This window comes from Brachyistius frenatus, unplaced genomic scaffold (genome assembly GCF_029030835.1).
Source record: "Brachyistius frenatus isolate BFR_SWC_R1_liver_20210118 unplaced genomic scaffold, ASM2903083v1 Contig_16, whole genome shotgun sequence".
Lineage (NCBI taxonomy): Eukaryota > Metazoa > Chordata > Actinopteri > Embiotocidae > Brachyistius > Brachyistius frenatus.
In genome coordinates this window covers 2876403-2896655 of record NW_027210615.1, presented here as the reverse complement: position 1 = coordinate 2896655, position 20253 = coordinate 2876403, and the positions used below count along the sequence as shown (strand labels likewise).

The following is a 20253-nucleotide window of genomic DNA, read 5'->3' as shown; positions in this document are numbered from 1 at the left end:
AAGTACAGTCGCTCCTTTAAGAGCCCGAGACATAACATTTGGTTGCCGTAGTTACTTGTGGCAGGTTTGATGGTGGCATTTTGTCAAAGAGTTCTGAAAGGAGAGTTAATTGCTTTAGTAACCTCCATGCTGGGTGTCACTTTCAAGCACCAGCGCCAATACAATAGATGACTTTCTGCAGAAAAGTAATGCCTTATTTTTGTTTTTTCTTCAATAGCTTCATTTGAAAAGTGTAAACATGGCAAATGTCTCTCAACACCAGTGTTTTGTCTTCACACAAACAGCACTTAAAGAACTGCACACACTTAAAACCTGTGAAACAATCTGACTGAGCGTCTGAGGCCATCTCTTGACACCTGACAGGTTTCGATACTCAGTTCCAGAGACACATTTCAAATATTGCTCAGAAATTATAGATCTGGTACCTGTCACAGTTAGGGCTGAGTATCAGATCTAATAGCTGCAACTATCTGGGGGCCAACAAGTTTCCTTCACACACAAATCCGAAATAGAGATTCACCAGACACTGAAAAACAATATGCAATAACACACCATCAGGAGTTCCCCACCACAGTTTGATGACACTGACTCATTCATTCTCCTCAGTCTCTCTCTCCAGACGTACACAAGTCTATTTCTGAGTTCAGCTTAAAGCATGTCAAAGGGGACATTTTATCAACTCCAAAGTGGGCTATTATTCATGCATGACTGGTGCCTCAAAATCAGTAGCAGATTATAATAAGTAAGTAAATACATTCAGTAAGCACAACCATAAAGGTAATTGCCATTGTGCCAAAGTAGGGTTGAAGTGGTATTTGAGCACCAATTTAAGTTGAAAGGTTTTGTTCAGTCTCTTGATTGTTGTTCCCTGTCAAGCTATTTTTGCTGGATTTCTCTTATTCTATTATAAGGCTGTTGACTGTTGATTGCAGCCACACAAACATGTTTTAGTTTTAAAACACATTAAGGTTTCTTTGTTTACGCTAGCATCTACTGAATAAACCTGCTGATAGCATGTATAGTTTTAGGAACATCGGGAAATTGTAGCATCTAGCGAAAACTTGTATGCGAGACGTTTAAAGTACACTGGCAAATTGTAGTGTCTAACGATATCTTGCATGTGAGCCATTTAAGGAAGATCAGTAAATTGTAGCGTCCAGCAATAATTTGTGTGAGGCATTTAAGCAACATTGGTAAATTGTCGCGCCTACCGATAGTCTGCATGAGACATTAAGGTGGCATCTGTTAATTGCAACAACAGAAAACAACCTGGATTAAATTCTCCCCCTCTAAACTGCATGAAAACTAAAAATGTGTACCACAATGTGTAATGTAATTTTCTTAATCTTAAAATGGATATTATAAAATTAGTACTAAAGAAGGTGTTGTACAGGAAAACATGTTGAAGAAGTCCCCAAAACCCACGGGATGCACCTCCTTCCATTTGTCAGACAGCCTACTGTTTTCCGTGGTTTGTGTCTTCCCGTCGTCTGTGTCAGCCATTCCCTCTCATTCTTACTGGTGGTTGTGGGTAACTGGAAGTAGAATAGTTCATTTGTAACCTCGCCGTGTTACTGAATCACTTTCAGCCAGACAGATTCTATTGGATTTAATACAAACTCAGTTAAAGCAGCCCAATCTTCACCTCTCAGATGACCGAGTGAAAAGAAATGTTCACGGCAGAAATTGATGAGCTGAAAGGGGCTCTATTATGCTGCCAAGAGCCCTCGCCATGTGGCCACAAGGACAGCTGGATGGGATAGTGATAGTGCTGCTAGTGGTGTGTGTGTGTGTGTGTGTGTGTGTGTGTGTGTGTGTGTGTGTGTGTGTGTGTGTGTGTGTGTGGAGGGGGTGTGAGAGGAGTCATGCAACCTCAGATTCGCAATTTCTGTTGTCACCATATGGGGTGAAGCATGTCCACACATACGCACAGTTTGTAACCAAATCCAAATTCTTGCTCTGCACACGCACACACAATCACTTTGTCATTCTGTACCACTATACATCAGCCGCAGTAAAGGGAGAAGGTGACACACATGCAAAGATATGCACACACACACACACACACACACACACACACACACACACACACACACACACACACACACACACACACACACACACACACACACACACACACACACACACACACACACACACACACACCTCTTTCTTCACATGGCTAAATGTCACAGTCAGACACATATTGATTCGCTGAAGATATAGGGTGAATGATGGCCATGTTGTGACATTCACACAAGCACAGGGACTTGCGCAGGCTTTGCCGGCTGCAAAAGGGAGATTTAAATGGCTGATATGTTTATGGAAAGACCTTATCTTGTCCTTTCGTTATGGAAATGTGAAGGAATCGCTTAGCTTCGTCCCAGCGTCTCCGCTCACTTGTGTGCGACACCTTCTCTGTCACGCTCTTTGCGGTTCACCTGGTGTGACAATACTATCTACGTATGTTTGTTTGTGCATGTTCGACACTCCTTTACACTTCACCCAGCAGAACGTCTTCTACATCTTCCTCGTGCCAATTGCTGCTCCCCTCGTTTTTATATGTTGTCTTGAAATCCCCCCCAGATGGAAATCAGTTACCGTCATGACTGACTGGGCAACAGCTTCAGCAGACACTTCATTATTCACCTATAGCGCCAACCAGGCCTCTCTACTCCCCTCTTCTCATTTTTTCTCTCTCTCTCACGGACACCCCCCCCCCCTCCCCCTCCACCCCCACAGCCCAAAGCCCCGGCCAAATGACAAGCAATTTTAAGCGGGCCTAAATTTAAATCTCAGCCGTGTTGCGGGATGCCGATGGATATCGCACAAGTCCCGAGAAAGGCTTTCGGCTGGGGCGGTTGACGGGGGCCCCGGAAAAATGTGTTAGTGGGGTAATTGATGTGATGTGTTTTATCTTCCTCATTATCCCTCACAGTGCGGAGACATTGGAGAGATGGCTGGGTGGTTGCGCCGCCTTTCTGAATGTGTGTGTTGGGGTGTTTGTTCAGCGCAGGCAGCTCTGACAACTCACTGGGGGCTTTGCTTAGTGAGTCAGACAGCCGAGTCGACTGGCGGAGTGCAGATGGTGGTTCGGTTGAGTCCTGCTTGGTCGTATCACGATGGTCTTGGCCGATCATTTGGTGAAGTTCACTGGTAAAAGATTAAATAATCACCGCTGTAGATCAGCACTGATGTTGATTTTTTTATTTTTATTTTCTAAAAACTAATTATGATTCTGCAGGAATCAACCAGCTGGATATGTTTTTTTCTTTTCTTCCATGATGTTTGGTGCCATATGTCTATCGTGTCTGTACTCTTGATTACCCCACTCCATGTTTTCTATTCGCTGCTGAAATGATTAGCTATTTAATCAGTTTGTCATTCCACAGAAAATTAATCTACTGCAATCTGAATAGCCCATTGTTTAGCAGACAACCTTTTTCTGGTTCTCAAATATAGAAATTGGCCGTTTAACATAAAAAAAAATAAAAATTAAAAAAGGCACAATTTGGGGTTTTAAGACTGTTTGTCTGAGAATGGAAGCAATTTGAAGACCTCTCGGGGAAATAGTTTTTTTCTTTATTTTCTAATTCTGTTGCCTAAACAATTGGTCGTATAATAGAAAATAATCACGAGATTAAGCAACAATAATAAATCTGTGTCTGTTTTAGTTTTTCTGCCCTTAACAAGATCCCTAATTTTCCTGCTGAGTAAAGTAAAAACTAACTTCATCAATCTTCATTACACACTGCTCAGTTTGAGGCCTGGTCATGTTTGTCCTCATTTGCAAGCATCAAGGTATCAAAGCTTTTTGGGGTTTTATGGTTCCCACGAACCTGCGAGCCTGATGTCATCGTCTGCTGGGTATTGACCAGGAGAGTAGCATGATGTCATTGAGGGGAAAAAACATTGATTTATTCAGCATATGGTTGCAAAGGAGTGGGGGGCGGGGACGGAGGAAGTTATCCCTGATGTGCTTTACGCTATCGCTGTTGTGAAATTTCCAATCTTATCTCACACTGTTCAACTCCAAAACAAATCCTGAGTCCTCAACTCTCATGTGCACTTGGAATTTGAACAGTCCTGCAGTGGTTTTAAAATGAGAGGACCGTAGAAGCAATGCACGACAACACAGCGTTGATACTGCTATCACTGAAATGTACTCCTGTCGATTAGTTCAGCCGGGTTCCTGCGGGGGGCCCGGTCTCTGCATTAGAATGTGTTAGATAGAAAAAGCCAGGCCTCCAGACAGAACATGTTCCCCCTTTTCTTTTTTTGTCTTTTTTTTTTTTTTTTGGTAGCAACTCAATTACTTGGCCTTTGCCCCTGGGAAGTCGCTGAATCTCCCCAAAACTAAAATCCTATTTCTCTCTTTTATCTCTTCCAGACAAACCACCTCACTTCACACCAGCCCAGCCTCCTGATGGTAAGTCCTCTGTGCTTTCTGTCTGCTCGCCTCCGTTGACCGCTGGGTTTCAGGGAGGGGGAAGGGGGGGTGGGGGTGGAGGTATCCGCAAATAATGACTGCAGAGAGCGGATCCCTGCCTTTGAAGTGGGCAGCCGTCTGTGCGCGTTGCCAGATTTGGCAGCTCCGCTTTTTGTTTCTGTACTGTTGGTATGGCAGGCACGTGGCCAGGTTTGCTCAGGGCTTTGATGTAAGTAGAATCTTTTGATGACTTGATTTGAACTGCTCCGCATGGCTAGTTGGGCTGATGTTCAATACCTGTTACCACAGCAGCATTCACATCCTTCTGATAGGGTCTAATAGGATAATAGCACTCCTTCTCCGTGAGTCTTCAGCATTAGTTTTAGGCTGCTGGCTGGTTTGTAGGCCAGGGGCACTCAGTAGCACCATTACCTCACCTTGTTATCCATATGTTAGCGTCCAATCCAGCACAGTTAAATCTTTACAATGAGTGTTATATTGCTTCAGTTGTTTTCTGGCCCAGTAGCACGAGCCGTTAATTATGAAAAAGCAACAATTTATTTCCCAAACAGAAGATCTCGGCAAGCTTTAATTGGAGGAAAACAGCTGGTTTTCAAGCTGCTATCATGAATTTTTATCAGAGGCTGCACAGTGAGACCGTGTTTGATAGACTTTGGTGGTTTTTTTTGTTGCTGCAGTGACAGCTCGGGGATGGACTCCTACCAGTTCTGAAGGTGTTGTATCATCCTGCAGGCTACAAAGCCGGAGGTTTGAAGGGAGAAAAACACGAAGAGAAAATGTTTCTAATGATCCCAGTGCCGGTTGATGCCTTGCACAAAAGGCCACATTGTGGGCTCGCTGAATCTGTTTCTGATAATTGCTCAATCTCTTGCCCCGTAGGCCAGCTTGTTTGGGAAAAAAAAAAGAAGCAGTTTGTGAACGATGACAGCTTTAAACTTTTTTTTTTTTTTTGTATCAAATTAGAGGTGGTTTATGATGAATGTAATTGTCTGACGGAGTCGGGACAATAGGCTGTTCACCGTCAATGTGAAATGGCTGTGGCGTTTGCCCTCAACGAATAATTGTGTTTGATTGGAGCATTTCTGAACTTGGCCTCACCTCAACAACACCTGAAGAGTGTATGAGATATATATATTTTTTTCTCCATCCTTTTGTGCCTCATCACAAAACACTGGAGATTCAATTGCGGTCGGTCGAGTGTACGGCAGTTATTTGTTTTTGTTTTAATGACAGATGAAATTGACTTGACAAATGATTATATCTTACGGAGTGGTTTCTATTTGTCTGTTTCTGAAGCAAATATTGTCATAAAAGTTGCTTCTCTGCTGGGAAAATGAGAAACAGTATGCAGCCAGTGAAGCAACCCATTTCTGTCTCCCGTTGAATTTCCCCCTACAAAAGAAATAACGCCCTCCTTATTGATTGAGCCACTCATTTCCCATGTATTCATGTTTTCTGCTGTCTGAAGGGCACAGTTTGTTTCTGCACTAGTCAACCGTTTAAAAGCTGCTGCTAGCCCTTAATTACATTTCCAATAGTTCTACAAGGTTTCCATCAGTGGCCTATGCTGTTTTAATATGCCAAGCAAAACAAAAAGCAAAGTCTCCAATCAGTGGGGTAAGCCTGCCTTGTGGGACCCAGTTTCTCTGGGTCATTTAACGCTGAGGAGATTAGTGAGACAATTAGAGTTGGCCCAAATACGGCAGTAGGCCACTTTTTTGTAGACGTACACTTTTAGCAGTGGTGGAGGGGGGCGATTTAGAAGATACTGGCAGAGGGCTAATACAGCGCTGCCATTAGTCAAATCTGCTCCAAAGAGCACAGGGCTTGTTCGACTGAACTTGTCCTCAGCGCCAAGGACGCGCCGCTCCCCAGTACTTAATTACAGGAAATCACAGACAAGATACCAAAGAGCCTGCATTTTTAAACAGCCTACTTTGTCTCTGATATGCCGTTGATGAGGCGTCCTTATTAGCGCGAGGAGATTCTGCAGAAAGTGAAGGAATTTTGTTCCGCAAATTGCGGTGAGAGACTCTCAAGGCTCACTTGGGAAAAATGCAGGTTCGGCACAACATAAGCAAAGCTCTTACGATGATATTTATGGGTAGCGCCACCCGCAAATAGCTGACGAGTCCTCCCCAGTGAATGGCCTATAATCACCAGTCAAAAAAAGTGACAAAAGTCACAAAGCAGCCTTTAATTAGGCGCCTTCTTTGAAAGCTCAAAGCAGCAGTTGCTTGGCTCAGGCCATACTCATTATTGCCTGTCGTCTCCTGATAATAAGACAGTTGTTGCGTATTTGGCCAAAGCTAGAAAGCTTCACAGAATTTGCAGCTTGAGGGATTAGTATTGGACTTTGGAAAAGGGGGTTGATGCAGAGAAATTCTTGATGAATGAGGCGCTTCCTCAGCTGTTAGCGTCCACGTCCAGAGAAAACATAGAAAAAGCTGTTTGAGGACACAGAAAGGAGGCACTGGTGATAGTAGATGTGATGTCTGTTAAGGCTTTAAGATGGGCTGTTGATTTGTGCCGAATATAGCGAACCAAATAGATCTTGAATTATTTCTCAAGGTCTTCAGGCCAAAAGGAAAATCAGTGAAGATGGCTCCTGGGAGGTTTCTCCTTCATTACATCCTATTTCCACCTGAGGTGACTAAACAAAGGCCAATCAAGATTGAAAATAGGCCAGAGACTCCAAAAAGAAGAGGAAGTGTTATGGAAGAGCGGAGCCTCAGACAGTTCAGAGGTCTCCAGTGACTGCAGCCGTCTCCGGCACCACCTGCCTGGCGAGAGCCCGTCCGCTGTGAATCTTTCAATTTCGCATTTGTCAATGACAGCTCTCTCCTGAGGGTGCTCTTCACTGACAGTCAAAATAAACTCTTGGACTGAAATGTGATTTGATCTAAGATGGTGGCGCATCTGTGAGGGGGAAAAAAAAACCAAAAACCAAATAGCCGGGGGGCTCACTTAACACTTTGGGAACTCTACCTAGGACTGACATAACTGTTAGTCAACTCCGGGAGAATACAGTAACTACGTGCTCCACACCCATTACCCTCTCAGACACACACACACACACACACACACACACACACACACACACACACACACACACACACACACACACACACACGATGCTCATGTAATTTATTCTGCCGGAGCCTTTCCCTGTGTTCTTGACAGTAAGCCTGACTCGGAGAGAGGCAGAATTAATTATGACTCCTCGGCCTATCTTAATTAAATCTTTTCACATCATAGATTTCACACAACAGAGGCAAAGTATCTACCTCATCTTTCAGCTGGAATGGGGCGCGTTTGTGTGTGTGTGTGTGTGTGTGTGTGTGTGTGTGTGTGTGTGTGTGTGTGTGTGTGTGTGTGTGTGTGTGTGTGTGGGGTGTACTGCCTAAGAATGTCTCGCATCAAGATATCAAAGGTAACGGTGTAAAGTTGCTTCTCCAGGATTATAATTTCACAGAAGAGTCGTTATGTCCGGCTTTTAACGGAGAGTAGCCTGTTAGCCCGCTATTGTGGCGGCTGGCGGAGAGACAGCAGGGCAACGCAGCCTTGACTTTATCAAAGGGGAGTTTGTTGCCCTTTTAAAGTACACAGAGCTTTCAAACCGCGCGGCTCGACTCTGCAGCCTCACCTTGGCCTGTCTCGTTCCATGTCTGTGGACTCAGCAGATGCTTACGTGAGCATCTAAAAAAGCCTGTAAGTAGCGTGTTTTTTTTTCTTTTTCTTTCTTTCTTTTCATAAACAAAGGTGAAAGCCAAACGCATTAGCCACATTTTGTAATGCCTCCACATCCGACCATTCGTCACTGACAGCATTCCCGCTCAGGCTCGCCTCACCTCGCCTCACCTCAGGTTTAGCTGCTATTGATCTGCCAAGATAGGTTTAGAAGCAGCCGTCCGCAGAGAGAAAAACAAAAATATTAGCCGGAGAGGAGCGAGTGGGCCGAGGCTGTAAAGTGCAGCACTATTTGCCTTTTGATTCCCTATGACACAAAGTAATTGGTGACGGAGTTAGCCGAGCAGGGCTTTTGTTGATGTGTCCCCCAGCTGTGGAGCGAACCTGACTGATTGCTGATGCCGGTTGTTCTGGGACCTCGGACCTCGGATGGAGCAGCAGCTCTTTGATGTGGACCGACGGCACACTGAGCTTCCTGTGGCTGTTATCTGGAGGCCGTCAGCCATGTCTGACTTCGAGGCGTGATCTCTGATTATTGCAAATCCCAGAGTCAGTTTTATTAAGATTTTTTAAAACTCCTCTTGTTAATACATGTTTTTCCAGTGCGCGTGTATATTTTTAGTTCGGCCTCAGACTCCCATTTCACTCAGAAATGGAACTTCACACTGATGAAAGCTCTCTGTGACGGCAGCTCTCTTTATTTTGCCTCGTTAGTCCCACATTAAATTCATCCAAACTTTGTGCGGTTGAATTCCCTCTTCCTCACGACAATAAAGCAGAAAACAGAACAAATTTCCTTTATGCCGGGTCTCTGAAATGAAATCGAAGGAGTGACATTAGCAGGATAAACAAAACCCCATCGACTGTATGAATCCATGCGAGCTCATTAGGAGTTTCTAGCTGCTCGTGGAAGCCCTTATTGCTCAGCATGGCGGCGCGGAGCGATGTTGAAAGCACACCCCTTCTCGGCTCTTCGTCACAAACTGAAGGTAATTAGCACGCAGAATTGCCTGATGTCACAAGAACTGCGCTCTTTATGTTGTTCGCGTGTTGACGGCAACGGTGGCTATTCAGCAGCAGTGGAAGGCCACGCTGCTCATTGAGTCTCATTAACACATCAGGAAGTTGTTTTAAATCAGGGCTCCGTCGTCACTCTACTTTAAGCTGTGATGGGCAGCTGCTAATTTAATTGTTGGGTGTCAGGAAATAACTGGGAAGTTGAACTAATGCCGCGCATTTCACTGTCGGGTTGTTAATTAGAGGAAAATAAGTGGCTTGTCGTGTCAACGTGTTGCCCAACAATATTGCGCGGTGATATCCTGCTATTAGCCGAGTCCTGCATCACATTCAGGCTTTCCGTTATTAAGAGGAGCGAGTTGGAGAAGAAGTGTGGTGTTCAGCTCTGACAGCATCCTTAATGTTACTGTATATCTTGGTTTTCTGCAGAAGCAGAGAGTCAGGCGTCTGCAGTTCAGGGCTCTCTCGTTCTCTCTTGTTCTGTCACACACACACACACACACACACACACACACACACACACACACACACACACACACACACACACACACACACACACACACACACACACACACACACACACACACACACACACACACACACACACACACACACTCTCTCTCTCTCTCTCTCTCTCAATCTCTTACTTCCCCCTGAACATTTCACCCCTTGCTTCTTGTTTTTCTTCACTCAGCCAGAAACATTGTTTACAGATTGCAGTTGAACCTCAGGATGTGTGCATGAACATGCATACACTCCCGACACACACACACACACACACACACACACACACACACACACACACACACACACACACACACACACACACACACACACACACACACACACACACACACACACACACACACACACTCATTACAGAGCCCCTAACATCCTATTTTACAGCTTGAATCAACTTTTATCTGAGTCTGTGTGCTTTGTGTTCCTGTGTGTTGACTTTGTGAAGAATTTGTGTGTGCGCGTGCATGTTCCTTTGAGTCTCATACACAGAGAGGGCAGGAAACTATCCATTCTGAACATCCCACCCTCAACGTGACCCTGAGACACAAAAACACAACCTGACTCACACACACACACACACACACACACACACACACACACACACACACACACACACACACACACACACACACACACACACACACACACACACACACACACACACACACACACACACACCTCCTGAAGGTTTGAAAGTTTAAGGGTGTAATAAATGATTGCCTCTATCACTTTCTAAAATGTAATATTTTTAAAGCGCCGGTATTAGTTTGTTTGTTGGTCCTCCATTACCAGTACATTTATTGGAGGTTGTCATGGCAACCACATTCACAACTTGTTGTGGACCAGTCCAGTGGAATCCTGGTAAACAGTCTATTCATAATTCACTGCTCATATGGTTGAACCATCTGTAGAGCAGGGAATCACACACACACACACACACACACACACACACACACACACACACACACACATATTGTCGTCATCCTCTTTCATAGGACTTCTGGATCTGGAAGCCCTGACGTCAATCAGTATGTGTGTATATGTGTATGTGTGTGTGTGTGTGAGTGTGTGTGTGTGTGTGTGTGTGAATATATGGGTTTTGCTTCACTTGTCACAATTACTACACACTGACACTTGGCCCAGCAGCACATCAGCGACACCATTTATGCACTGCAAGTTTTTTTTTTTTTTTTCATGGAGCCAGGCACGCAAACACCATGCATAAATGAGAATTTCATCAACTTGGGCATTGGTGTGTGTGTGTGTGTGTGTGTGTGTGTGTGTGTGCGCCACGCTGATTGCTGCCCTCTCACTGAGCTTTAATAAGATTTATGATAGCAGAGAGCGAGACAGAGGGCAGCAGATATTGAGACAAAGAGGGAAAGGAAGAGAAAAAGACAGTAACTCAGTAATTTGAATGTGTCTGTTTGGCCTTTACACTCTGAAGACACACAGATAATAGACTGTATATACTGTAGCGAGGCAGTGAATAGAGCCAACACATTATACTGTATGTTACAGGGGAACACAGAGCCAGCCAGAGGCATAGGGGAGGGCAAAGACACATTACGCTGTTTATTTTCTCATAAACCTCTAAAAAAAAAAAGCCTTTATGCACGTCCCCACAGGATGTCTGCATTTTATATGTATTTATATGGCTTATATGTAAGCCCTGATTTGTGATTGCTGGATTTGACCTCCACTGGTCAACAGTTTTCACACGGACTGAACTGCCACCTAGAAGAGACAAGAATAAGAAAAACGGACTATCCTATTAAATAGATGCACAAATCTTCAGTTTTGCACTTCATAAATGTTCTTTTACATATCAGCCATGCTTTTAAATTTGAGCCATTTTTCTAATGATCTACCTGCTCAGGAATTTGTAATATTTCCCACAGCTGAATACAAAGTCCCACTTGAATGATAGAGATATATGTGATGTATTAAATGGATGATATGAATTTAATCTCTTGAATCAACCTCTTGTAATACATGTTCTGTTTAATGGTGTTTCTAATGCAGAAAGAAAACTATAGAAACAGCACACTGCAAGGGAGCTGGTGAGAAGTTATATATTATCCTTCTAGATCTTTTATTCTCAAAACAAGCTTTTTACATACACAAACAAGAAAAATGACGTTTATTTGAGCGCCGCCGTATTGCCACATTTTCCCCTTCAGTCGTAGCCTCTGTGTGCTATGCATGCGCAGCAGAATTTACTAGTTATTTTTAACAGAGCTGTGGCACCATGCTTGGAGGTGCGTACAGCCCAGAGTCATAAATTAGAGTTGCAGTCGGGAGCGGATGAAACAGTTTACATCATATAGACACTCCCTGTGCGCATATGGAAAATATATTTAAGTGGTCAGTATTAAAACCGCTATCCAGCTATCTGTCTGAAAAGAGTAGCTGGATGTTTTGAGCACTTGTGAAAAAAATCGGGGGGAATTAATTTCCCCCCCAAAGCTGGCTTTAGTTCTATACTTTTTTGGTTTACTTAATGTGCCTTTAACTTATCATTACATTGCCCTCAGTTTTTTTTTAGCCATACACCTCAGCGAGTGTGGGTGCACCAGAGAGAACAAATAAGAGAGTGTGCTTTGTATTCCTACTACCTCGCATCTCTGCCTGCTTGCTCATTTCCATAATGAGAGAGAAAGAGGAAGAGGAGAAAAAAGAACAAGGAATTGAGGATAATTTGAACAATTTAGCTGTTGTCTCTTTTTTTTTTTTTTTTTTTTTTTTGCAGAGAAAGAAATAAGGAAGTTATTGTATATTTCCTGATTGTGCACAGTGAATGAGCACACGAGCCTTCAGCAATTTGGTTATTTGAACAGGTTTTCAGTTAAGTTTCATCACTCACACCATGTCATAAGCATAAAAACAGAAAGTAGTCCTATGAAATAAGTCAAAGGTTTCCCATAATAAGCCAACAGGCAGGCTGGAGTCTCTGTGTGTGTGTGTGTGTGTGTTGTCTGTGTGTATGAGTGTGAGTGCATCTGCTCTGCACTTGCTCAGTTAAGCTTGTTTTTCCACTGGAGTTGCATGCCCCCCAGTACACTCTGTAACTCCATAATTAGGGTTTGGTGTCACTGAAGGCAAACAGTGTGTGTGTGTGTGTGTGTGTGTGTGGCGCTGGGTATGTACTGTGTGTATTGTGTGTGCTCTTGTAACTTGTGGATACTGCCTCATTTACTGCAAATGGATGGTTGGTCTAACTCCTTTTTAAAGGTATGGGTTAAAGGTTACACTGCCAAAAAAAAAAAAAAAAAAAAAAACAGCACATCTTGAACATTCATCATTTTAGTGTCAACACATTTCCTCCATCACAGTAAAATAGTGAAGCATTTAATGGAGGAAATATAATGCTTTTTAAATGAGCATTTCACCACTTTTACACATTAACATCCATTTACTTGCCATGTGTTGTACTTCACTGCTTGTCAGGCAGGAGAGTTGTCAGGACAAGATGTTATTGGTTGCATTATGGGAAGTGCAGGATTCAGCATTATTGGAGTTTGACCATACACTGTATGTGAAAATGGATGTAATTGTGAAAATGACTTAAAAGGCTAATACCACTGAGGGCCAGTAGGGGGCTGCACAAAACCTTCAGCTCCAATAGACTCCCATTCAAAAAGCATCAACTTCTCTTATGAAATACAAAGTCAGTGAATGTTTTCCACAAGTCGTTTTGGTGTGATGAGCTAAATTGACTCCTTCTGATCAGTATTAAAGTGTGTTTTTCTGAAGATGATTCCATAATTAATTAGATATTAGGCCTCCAAGAGAGGTATGTTTGGGGGTGTGTCTGGTTTGATTAAAGCGGAGGTGAAGCCGGGTTTCCAATATATGTGGGCGGCGCATAGTGTCCTCAGGTTCATAATCAGATTCACTGCTCCCCTGTCCATTCAAATATTGTCCCTTCTTGTTGTACAAGGCAAAGATGGCGACAGCTAAAATGCCAGTTTGCAGTTCACAAACCAGCAGGTGACATCATGGTAGGTTGCAACAAGAACTTCACCCATACTAAAGCCTACGTTTGGATATCTCAGCTCCTGCTGCTGCCAGTTTGATCATTCAATTTATCACCTGTGTTTCCCAGAGTTTTATAGCAGTGCAACAATACATCACCAGAGTACCTTTAAATGTAAAAAAAAAGAGACAATTTTCAATGAAATTTCTTTATTTGTATTTGTTGCACCTGTAGTCTGAAAAAAACTGTCCATTGCTGCAGTAATAATAAAGTTAAGTTTGTTTTTAATTTCCTTGACAAACAACACACAACTGCAAGCACGTATGCAGGAGCAGCTCAAAGTGAAGCATTTTATGTTCGTGTCTGTCTTGATATATGGCTCAGTCGCTTGTGCATCCAATAACCACCAAGCATTCAAATTCATGAGACAACACACATGCTCTCAACATGTGCTGCACACATGTGGAATTTCATTGGGAGTGACCTCACACACACACACACACACACACACACACACACACACACACACACACACACACACACACACACACACACACACACACACACACACACACACACACACACACACACACACACACGAAACAAGGCATCCAGTGTGTGCCCCTCCACATGTGATATGTATTAGCTGTGACATTTCCCACTGGTGTCAGACAGCTCCTATCTCCCACAGCTGTCTCCTGCCAATACACTGCAAAAATGTATTCTTACAGTAACAAATCAGTTATTTCTGAGACCTGAAATTGAAGTATTACATTTTAAAAGACGTCTTATTGCTTAATTTGAGTTATTTTCCCAAATTAAGTGACAAATCGCTCAACCTCCTCCTTATCAATATGTCATAGCTTTGTTCAGAGATACAATCACGAGTAAGAGTACTTGAGAAACCTGATTTTTAAATATGGCCTCATAGTTCAACTGAATGTTTAATCAGCTGAGATTATCCGAAAAATGAACTGGAACAGATTTTTGTTGTTCCTGCATTGTGCAGTCCTCTTAATCATTTATCCTTCCCTTCTTTATGCTACTTCCTCTTAAACTAACACCCAAACACAGACACATCCAAAGACTAAGCTAAGACACACACACACACACACACACACACACACACACACACACACACACACACACACACACACACACACACACACACACACACACACACACACACACACACACACACACACACACACACACCTTCCTTCTACACACACAAAACAGCACTAAGACCCCCGACTGTGACTACAACCTTCTGCTGTATTTTAGTCTGCAGGAAATGTTGCTCACCACGTATACAAGTGTACGGGCTCCTGTGAATAATAAGTGTGTGTATTTAATTCAGTCCATTAGTCGTGGGTGCAGCTCATGAATGGCAGTTGGAGGGAGAGAATGGGAGGGGGAGGTGGAGGGGGGAGGGGGTCCTGCGCTTGAACCGAGAGTTGCACAGTGATGTGCATGAAGCAGGAGGAAGCAATAACTTTCATGAGTAAGTATTTAAAGTTGTGTTACTTTATCATCATCAGCACCTGTGTTGCACCCATTTTTGTGACCACTGTCACGTGCATTTGAAAGATTTCATGATGGGCCTCAAACTTGAGCTGAGATCACCCATCAAAGTTTGTGTCAAATTTTTGGTGAACAGAAAGAAGTTGCAGGGAGCCATATCTGTCAAGTACAGGTGTTGGTGTTGCAGGCGAGAAACTCGTGCTTTTGCAAAGCGCTGTGAGCGGACCGATTAGCCATCGCACCACAGTTCAGGCCATTTGCACCGACTCAGTGTTGACAGTCTGACCCGGCGGAATCAGAATCACTTTATTGGCCAGGTATTATAACACATACAAGGAATTTGACTCCGGTTGTAGCTTTGCTCTCAACGTCCAAAAAAACAAACAAAACAAACAGACATAAATAGACATAAAAAACATAAATAGATATATTTACAGCATAGCAATTAATGAATATGTACATATATACACCTAAACAATGGTGCAATTGCACCTAGTGCAAATGGTGCTGATGTGGTTGGGTGTAGTGCAAAACGTCCAGTGATGTAGAACATGTTAACTGTTTAGCAGAGGGATGACCTACGGGTAGAAACTGTTCTTGTTTCTGGTGGTCTTGGCACACAGTGCTCTGTACCGCCTACCACAGGGGAGGAGGTGAAACAGAGGGTGTCCAGGGTGGGATGGATCTTCAGAGATGCTACCAGCCCATTTTCCTGACTCCAGATGTGTATAAGTCCTGAATGGAGGGCAGGTCGGCACCGATGATTTTCTCTACAGTCCTGACTGTCCGTTGTAGTCTGTTCCTGTTTGGTGGCCGAGCCAAACCAGACGGTGATGGAGGTGCAGAGAACAGACTGGATTATGGCTGAATAGAAGTGGATCAGCAGCTCCTGGAGCAGGTTGGGCTTCCTGAGCTGCCGCAGGAAGTACATTCTCTGCTGGGCTTTCTTGATTATGGAGTTGATGTTGGACTCCCACTTCGGTTCCTGGGAGATTGTGGATCCCAGAAACCTGAAGCTTTCCACAGCAGACACGGTGTTGTTGAGGATGGCGATGGGCGGCAGTGTTGCAGGGCTCCTCCTAAAGTCCACTGTCATCTCCACAGTCTTGAGCGGGTTCAGCTCCAGGTGGTTCTGACTGCACCAGAGAACCAGCTGTTCAACCTCCCGTCTGTTTGCAGACTCATCACCGCTCCTGATGAGGCCGATGACCGTTGTATCGTCTGCAAATTTCAGGAGTTTGACAGATGAATCCCTCGCGGTGCAGTCGTTGGTGTAGAGGGAGAACAGCAGTGGGGAGAGCACACACCCATGGGGGGCGCCAGGGATGATTGTGCTGGTGCTGGATGTGAAGTTTCCCAGCCTCACCTGCTGCGTCCTGTCAGTCAGGAAGTTTGAGATCCACTGACAGGTGGATGCTGGCACGGTGAGCTGGGAGACCTTGGTGTGGAGGGTGTCCGGGATGATGGTGTTGAACGCCGAGCTGAAGTCCACAAACAGGATCCGTGCGTATGTCCCTGGGGAGTCGAGGTGTTGCAGGATGTAGTGCAGTCCCATGTTGATTGCATCATCCACCGACCTGTTTGCCCAGTAGACAAACTGCAGGGGGTCCAGCAGGGGGCCTGTAGTGTCCATCAGGTGGGCCAGCACCAGTCTTTCAAAATACTTCATGACTACAGACGTCAGGCCGACGGGTCTGTAGTCATTTAGTCCTGTGATGGAGGGTTTTTTGGGAACCGGGATGAATTTACAACCCCACAAGTATCAAGGAAAACCTACCCGGTTGCACTTCTGGTGTGGTGAGCCTTCTTCGGTCTTAGACAGTGACCATTTGCCTTTCTTGAATTGCGAATGCCACTCAAATGAACTTGCTCAGCTCATTGCTTACGGTAATTGCAGAAGGCTTTCTGAAGCATTTTGAGGTTCTCTGTTGCAGAGTCCGATACTAAATTTGATCTGCAGTCTCTTCAAGTCCATAATGGAATTGCAAAGGTGCATGTACCAGTGGTCACAAAAAGGCGTGTAACACAGGCGCTGATGTTTATCAAGAAACATAATTTAGTCACAAAGTGCTCCATTACAGGGCTGCGCTCCGATTGTGCGTAAAAGAAACTGATTGCACCTTATATGTACTGTACTTCATACTGATGTTTAGCCTTTGCTTTTTAGAGAAACTTTATCGTTTAATAACAAGTACACAACTTGTAAAAGTCAGGAGTTCACAAGGGAAAAAGACCTTTAAAAAAAACCAATGGACAAAAAAAATACACAGTTAGACTGAAGTGAACAGGGAGGAACTAAGTAAAGACAATAAAGATAAGAAGAAAGACTTATAACGTTACTTATTGTGTGTGTGGGCAAAGAATGTTGACACGACCACCATCCTGCACACTGACAATATTAAGTTAGTATTAAGTTATCATCGTTCAGAAATTGACCTGAACTGAAATTCGCCTTCGATTTATCTCCCTCGTCTTCATCCTCCTAATTTTCTCTCTCTTCCTCCTTCCAAAAATCCCTTCCCCTTTGCCCCAGCACTGAGGGCTTGTCAGCCTGGGGGGAGGACTTAGCACCTTTAGTGTGTGTGGGAGCGAGAGAGAGAGAGAGAGAGAGAGAGAGAGTGTGTGTGTGTGTGTGTGTGTGTGTGTGTGTGTGTGTCAGTCAGAAGCAGATCAAGAAATTTAATTAAAACAGATTCTCACGTTGGTGCGTTTCACAGTCTACTGTTCCCGGCGTGCTTTTGAGGGGTCATAGACTGCCGTGCTCCATCAGCTGTCCCCTCCTCTGTCATTTCAAAGGCCAACATTAGTGAATGGCTTTAATTAAAGGATGAAAATCAGCTCCATCGAGCCAATCATCGCAACAGCTCCGATCTGCATTACTAAGTGACCGTTCATTGGGGTAGGTTCTCAGTTGGATTTAAACGCAGCATGTGGTCACATTTGTGTCTGCGCGGGGTGGGGATGTAATTCAGAGACTCAAAGCCATGTAACACTCATCAATCCCCCGAGAGGCAATATGTTTCCTCTTGTTCAAAATGAGACTTTTATGTGCAAGCAGAAGCACCAAAGGAGGAAAAAAAAAAAAATGTGCAATTACCTCAGCGTCATGCTGGGTTCATCTGATGCCATGCTACGATTCAATCACTCCCCACCCCCTCCCACCCGACCAGTTCCATTATAGCTGAGAGGAACAGGAATTGGTTTGGGTGATGATGTGAAGCTCCCTATTTTTGTCTTTCAATCAGATAACAGAGTTCTTTGGTATTTTTCTTCTGCTCGTCGAGCCCGTCTGAGATGGAACTGTTAGAGATGGCAGCCAGGTTCAGCGGTCTTGTTAGGCGGCCGCACAGGTCAGGAGCTGCTGGGCAATGATGGGCAGAGGGCAGCCAACACACACACACACACACACACACACACACACACACACACACACACACACACACACACACACACACACACACACACACACACACACACACACACACACACACACACACACACACACACACACACACACACACACACACACACACACACACACACACTTTCTGTTCCTGGGGCAGTGTTAGATTGGTCACAGTGGTCCTCCCACATAAGATGAGATATGACGTTAAGAGATAGGAAACAGCGAGCTTCAGGCGCTGGATATATACACATGATGCTCCCATATAGCACATACATAAACACACACACTGTCATTAATATGCATCAGCACACCCTCCAGCCAATGCAGGTAAACAAACAGGCATCGGTGTTTATCAAAGGATGCGGCATAAAGCCAACTTAAGAAGGAGATGATAACTTGTCTTTCCCTGCTGCTCACTGACTAAATACATTCTCCATGAAAAGTCCAAGCAGCTCAGTAGTGACTCTTCGCTGTATACATGAGTGTATATGGAGTAAACAATGATACAGGGTGAATTATGTTCCAATCCACGCCTGTGCAGTGGAAGTTTTCAGGATGTGTGGGCGTCTTTGAAGGGATCGCACAGAGTCCCCGGGAAGTTAAATTTTGCAAACGAGCCATACATTTTTAACTCTCCCAGATGCAGCTTTGAGATGCTTTTAAAAATTTTAAAAGTAGCAATCTGCAACATTTTCATGGAAATTCATCTCCATTTGGCTGCTCCTGTTTGTCATCCATAGATTTTACAGTGAATTATTCAGTCTATATGGAATCAGATAATGTTTTCTGTTGGTTGTTCTGGGGAAACGGTTGCTGTCATGCAGTAAATGAGGTCGAAGACTAACTATATAGAGAGCTACATCAACAGAAAATAAAAGAAAAATGCCATGAATACAGGATATATGATCTCTCATAATTGCATTATACAAATCACCACGTTGGACCACAGCCTTTAACTGACACTCAAGGTAACAATTTATCGTTCCATTCAAATCTTTAAGACCTACAGCTTCTTCTTCTTCTGTTCATTATCTAACATTGTATCTGCTCAAGGTGTGTTTGCAATTGTGAGATTATCAGTTTTTCACTGAAAACAGACATGTGCTGCAGATGGAAGTGACGCTGGTGAGAACATTGAGAGTCGAATACAACAGTGAAGCTGCAGACCACTAAAAATAAAAAAGCATTAAGCTCAGACACTAAAATCCTTCTGTAGAGCTGAGGGAAACTTTGGAGTTGGGTGATCATTTTCTCTGGGTTTGTTGTTATAAGAGATACCTTTCTCCCTACATACAGTAATTGGACCCATTGTTAAAAGAAAATTGTGACAAGAGCTTGATTGATAATGGATTTTTAAGGCCACTATCAATCCTAGGGAGTTAAAAATACAGATATAGCTACATCAGTGAGCAATCTTTACATATAAACTGAAAAAAAAACAGTACATCTAATTTATAATTGTTTTTGTAATGATCCCTCAAAACTTGACACTGCACTGAAACAGTAAACTTCCCTGGAAATGTAATGATTTTGAATAACTATAATACAAAAAATACAAAGAATAATTTCTGATTCACCCACCCCAAGCATCTTTTTCTGCAATATGGTCTTAAAAACATGATCAATATTGGCTATTATATACAGTGAACCCTCGTTTTTCGCGGG

At 43.7% G+C, this 20253-nt stretch overlaps 1 protein-coding gene across 9 annotated transcripts in view; it reads left to right on the top strand.

Annotated features, from left to right (window-relative positions):
* Nucleotides 1-20253, top strand: part of agrn (agrin) — a 283677-nt gene that overhangs the window by 107491 nt on the left and 155933 nt on the right. For all 9 annotated transcript variants that reach the window (XM_069693990.1, XM_069693991.1, XM_069693988.1 and 6 more), the window contains one exon: nucleotides 4391-4429. In XM_069693990.1, coding sequence (XP_069550091.1) covers nucleotides 4391-4429 — 39 coding nt within the window. The remainder of the gene's footprint in view (nucleotides 1-4390; nucleotides 4430-20253) is intronic.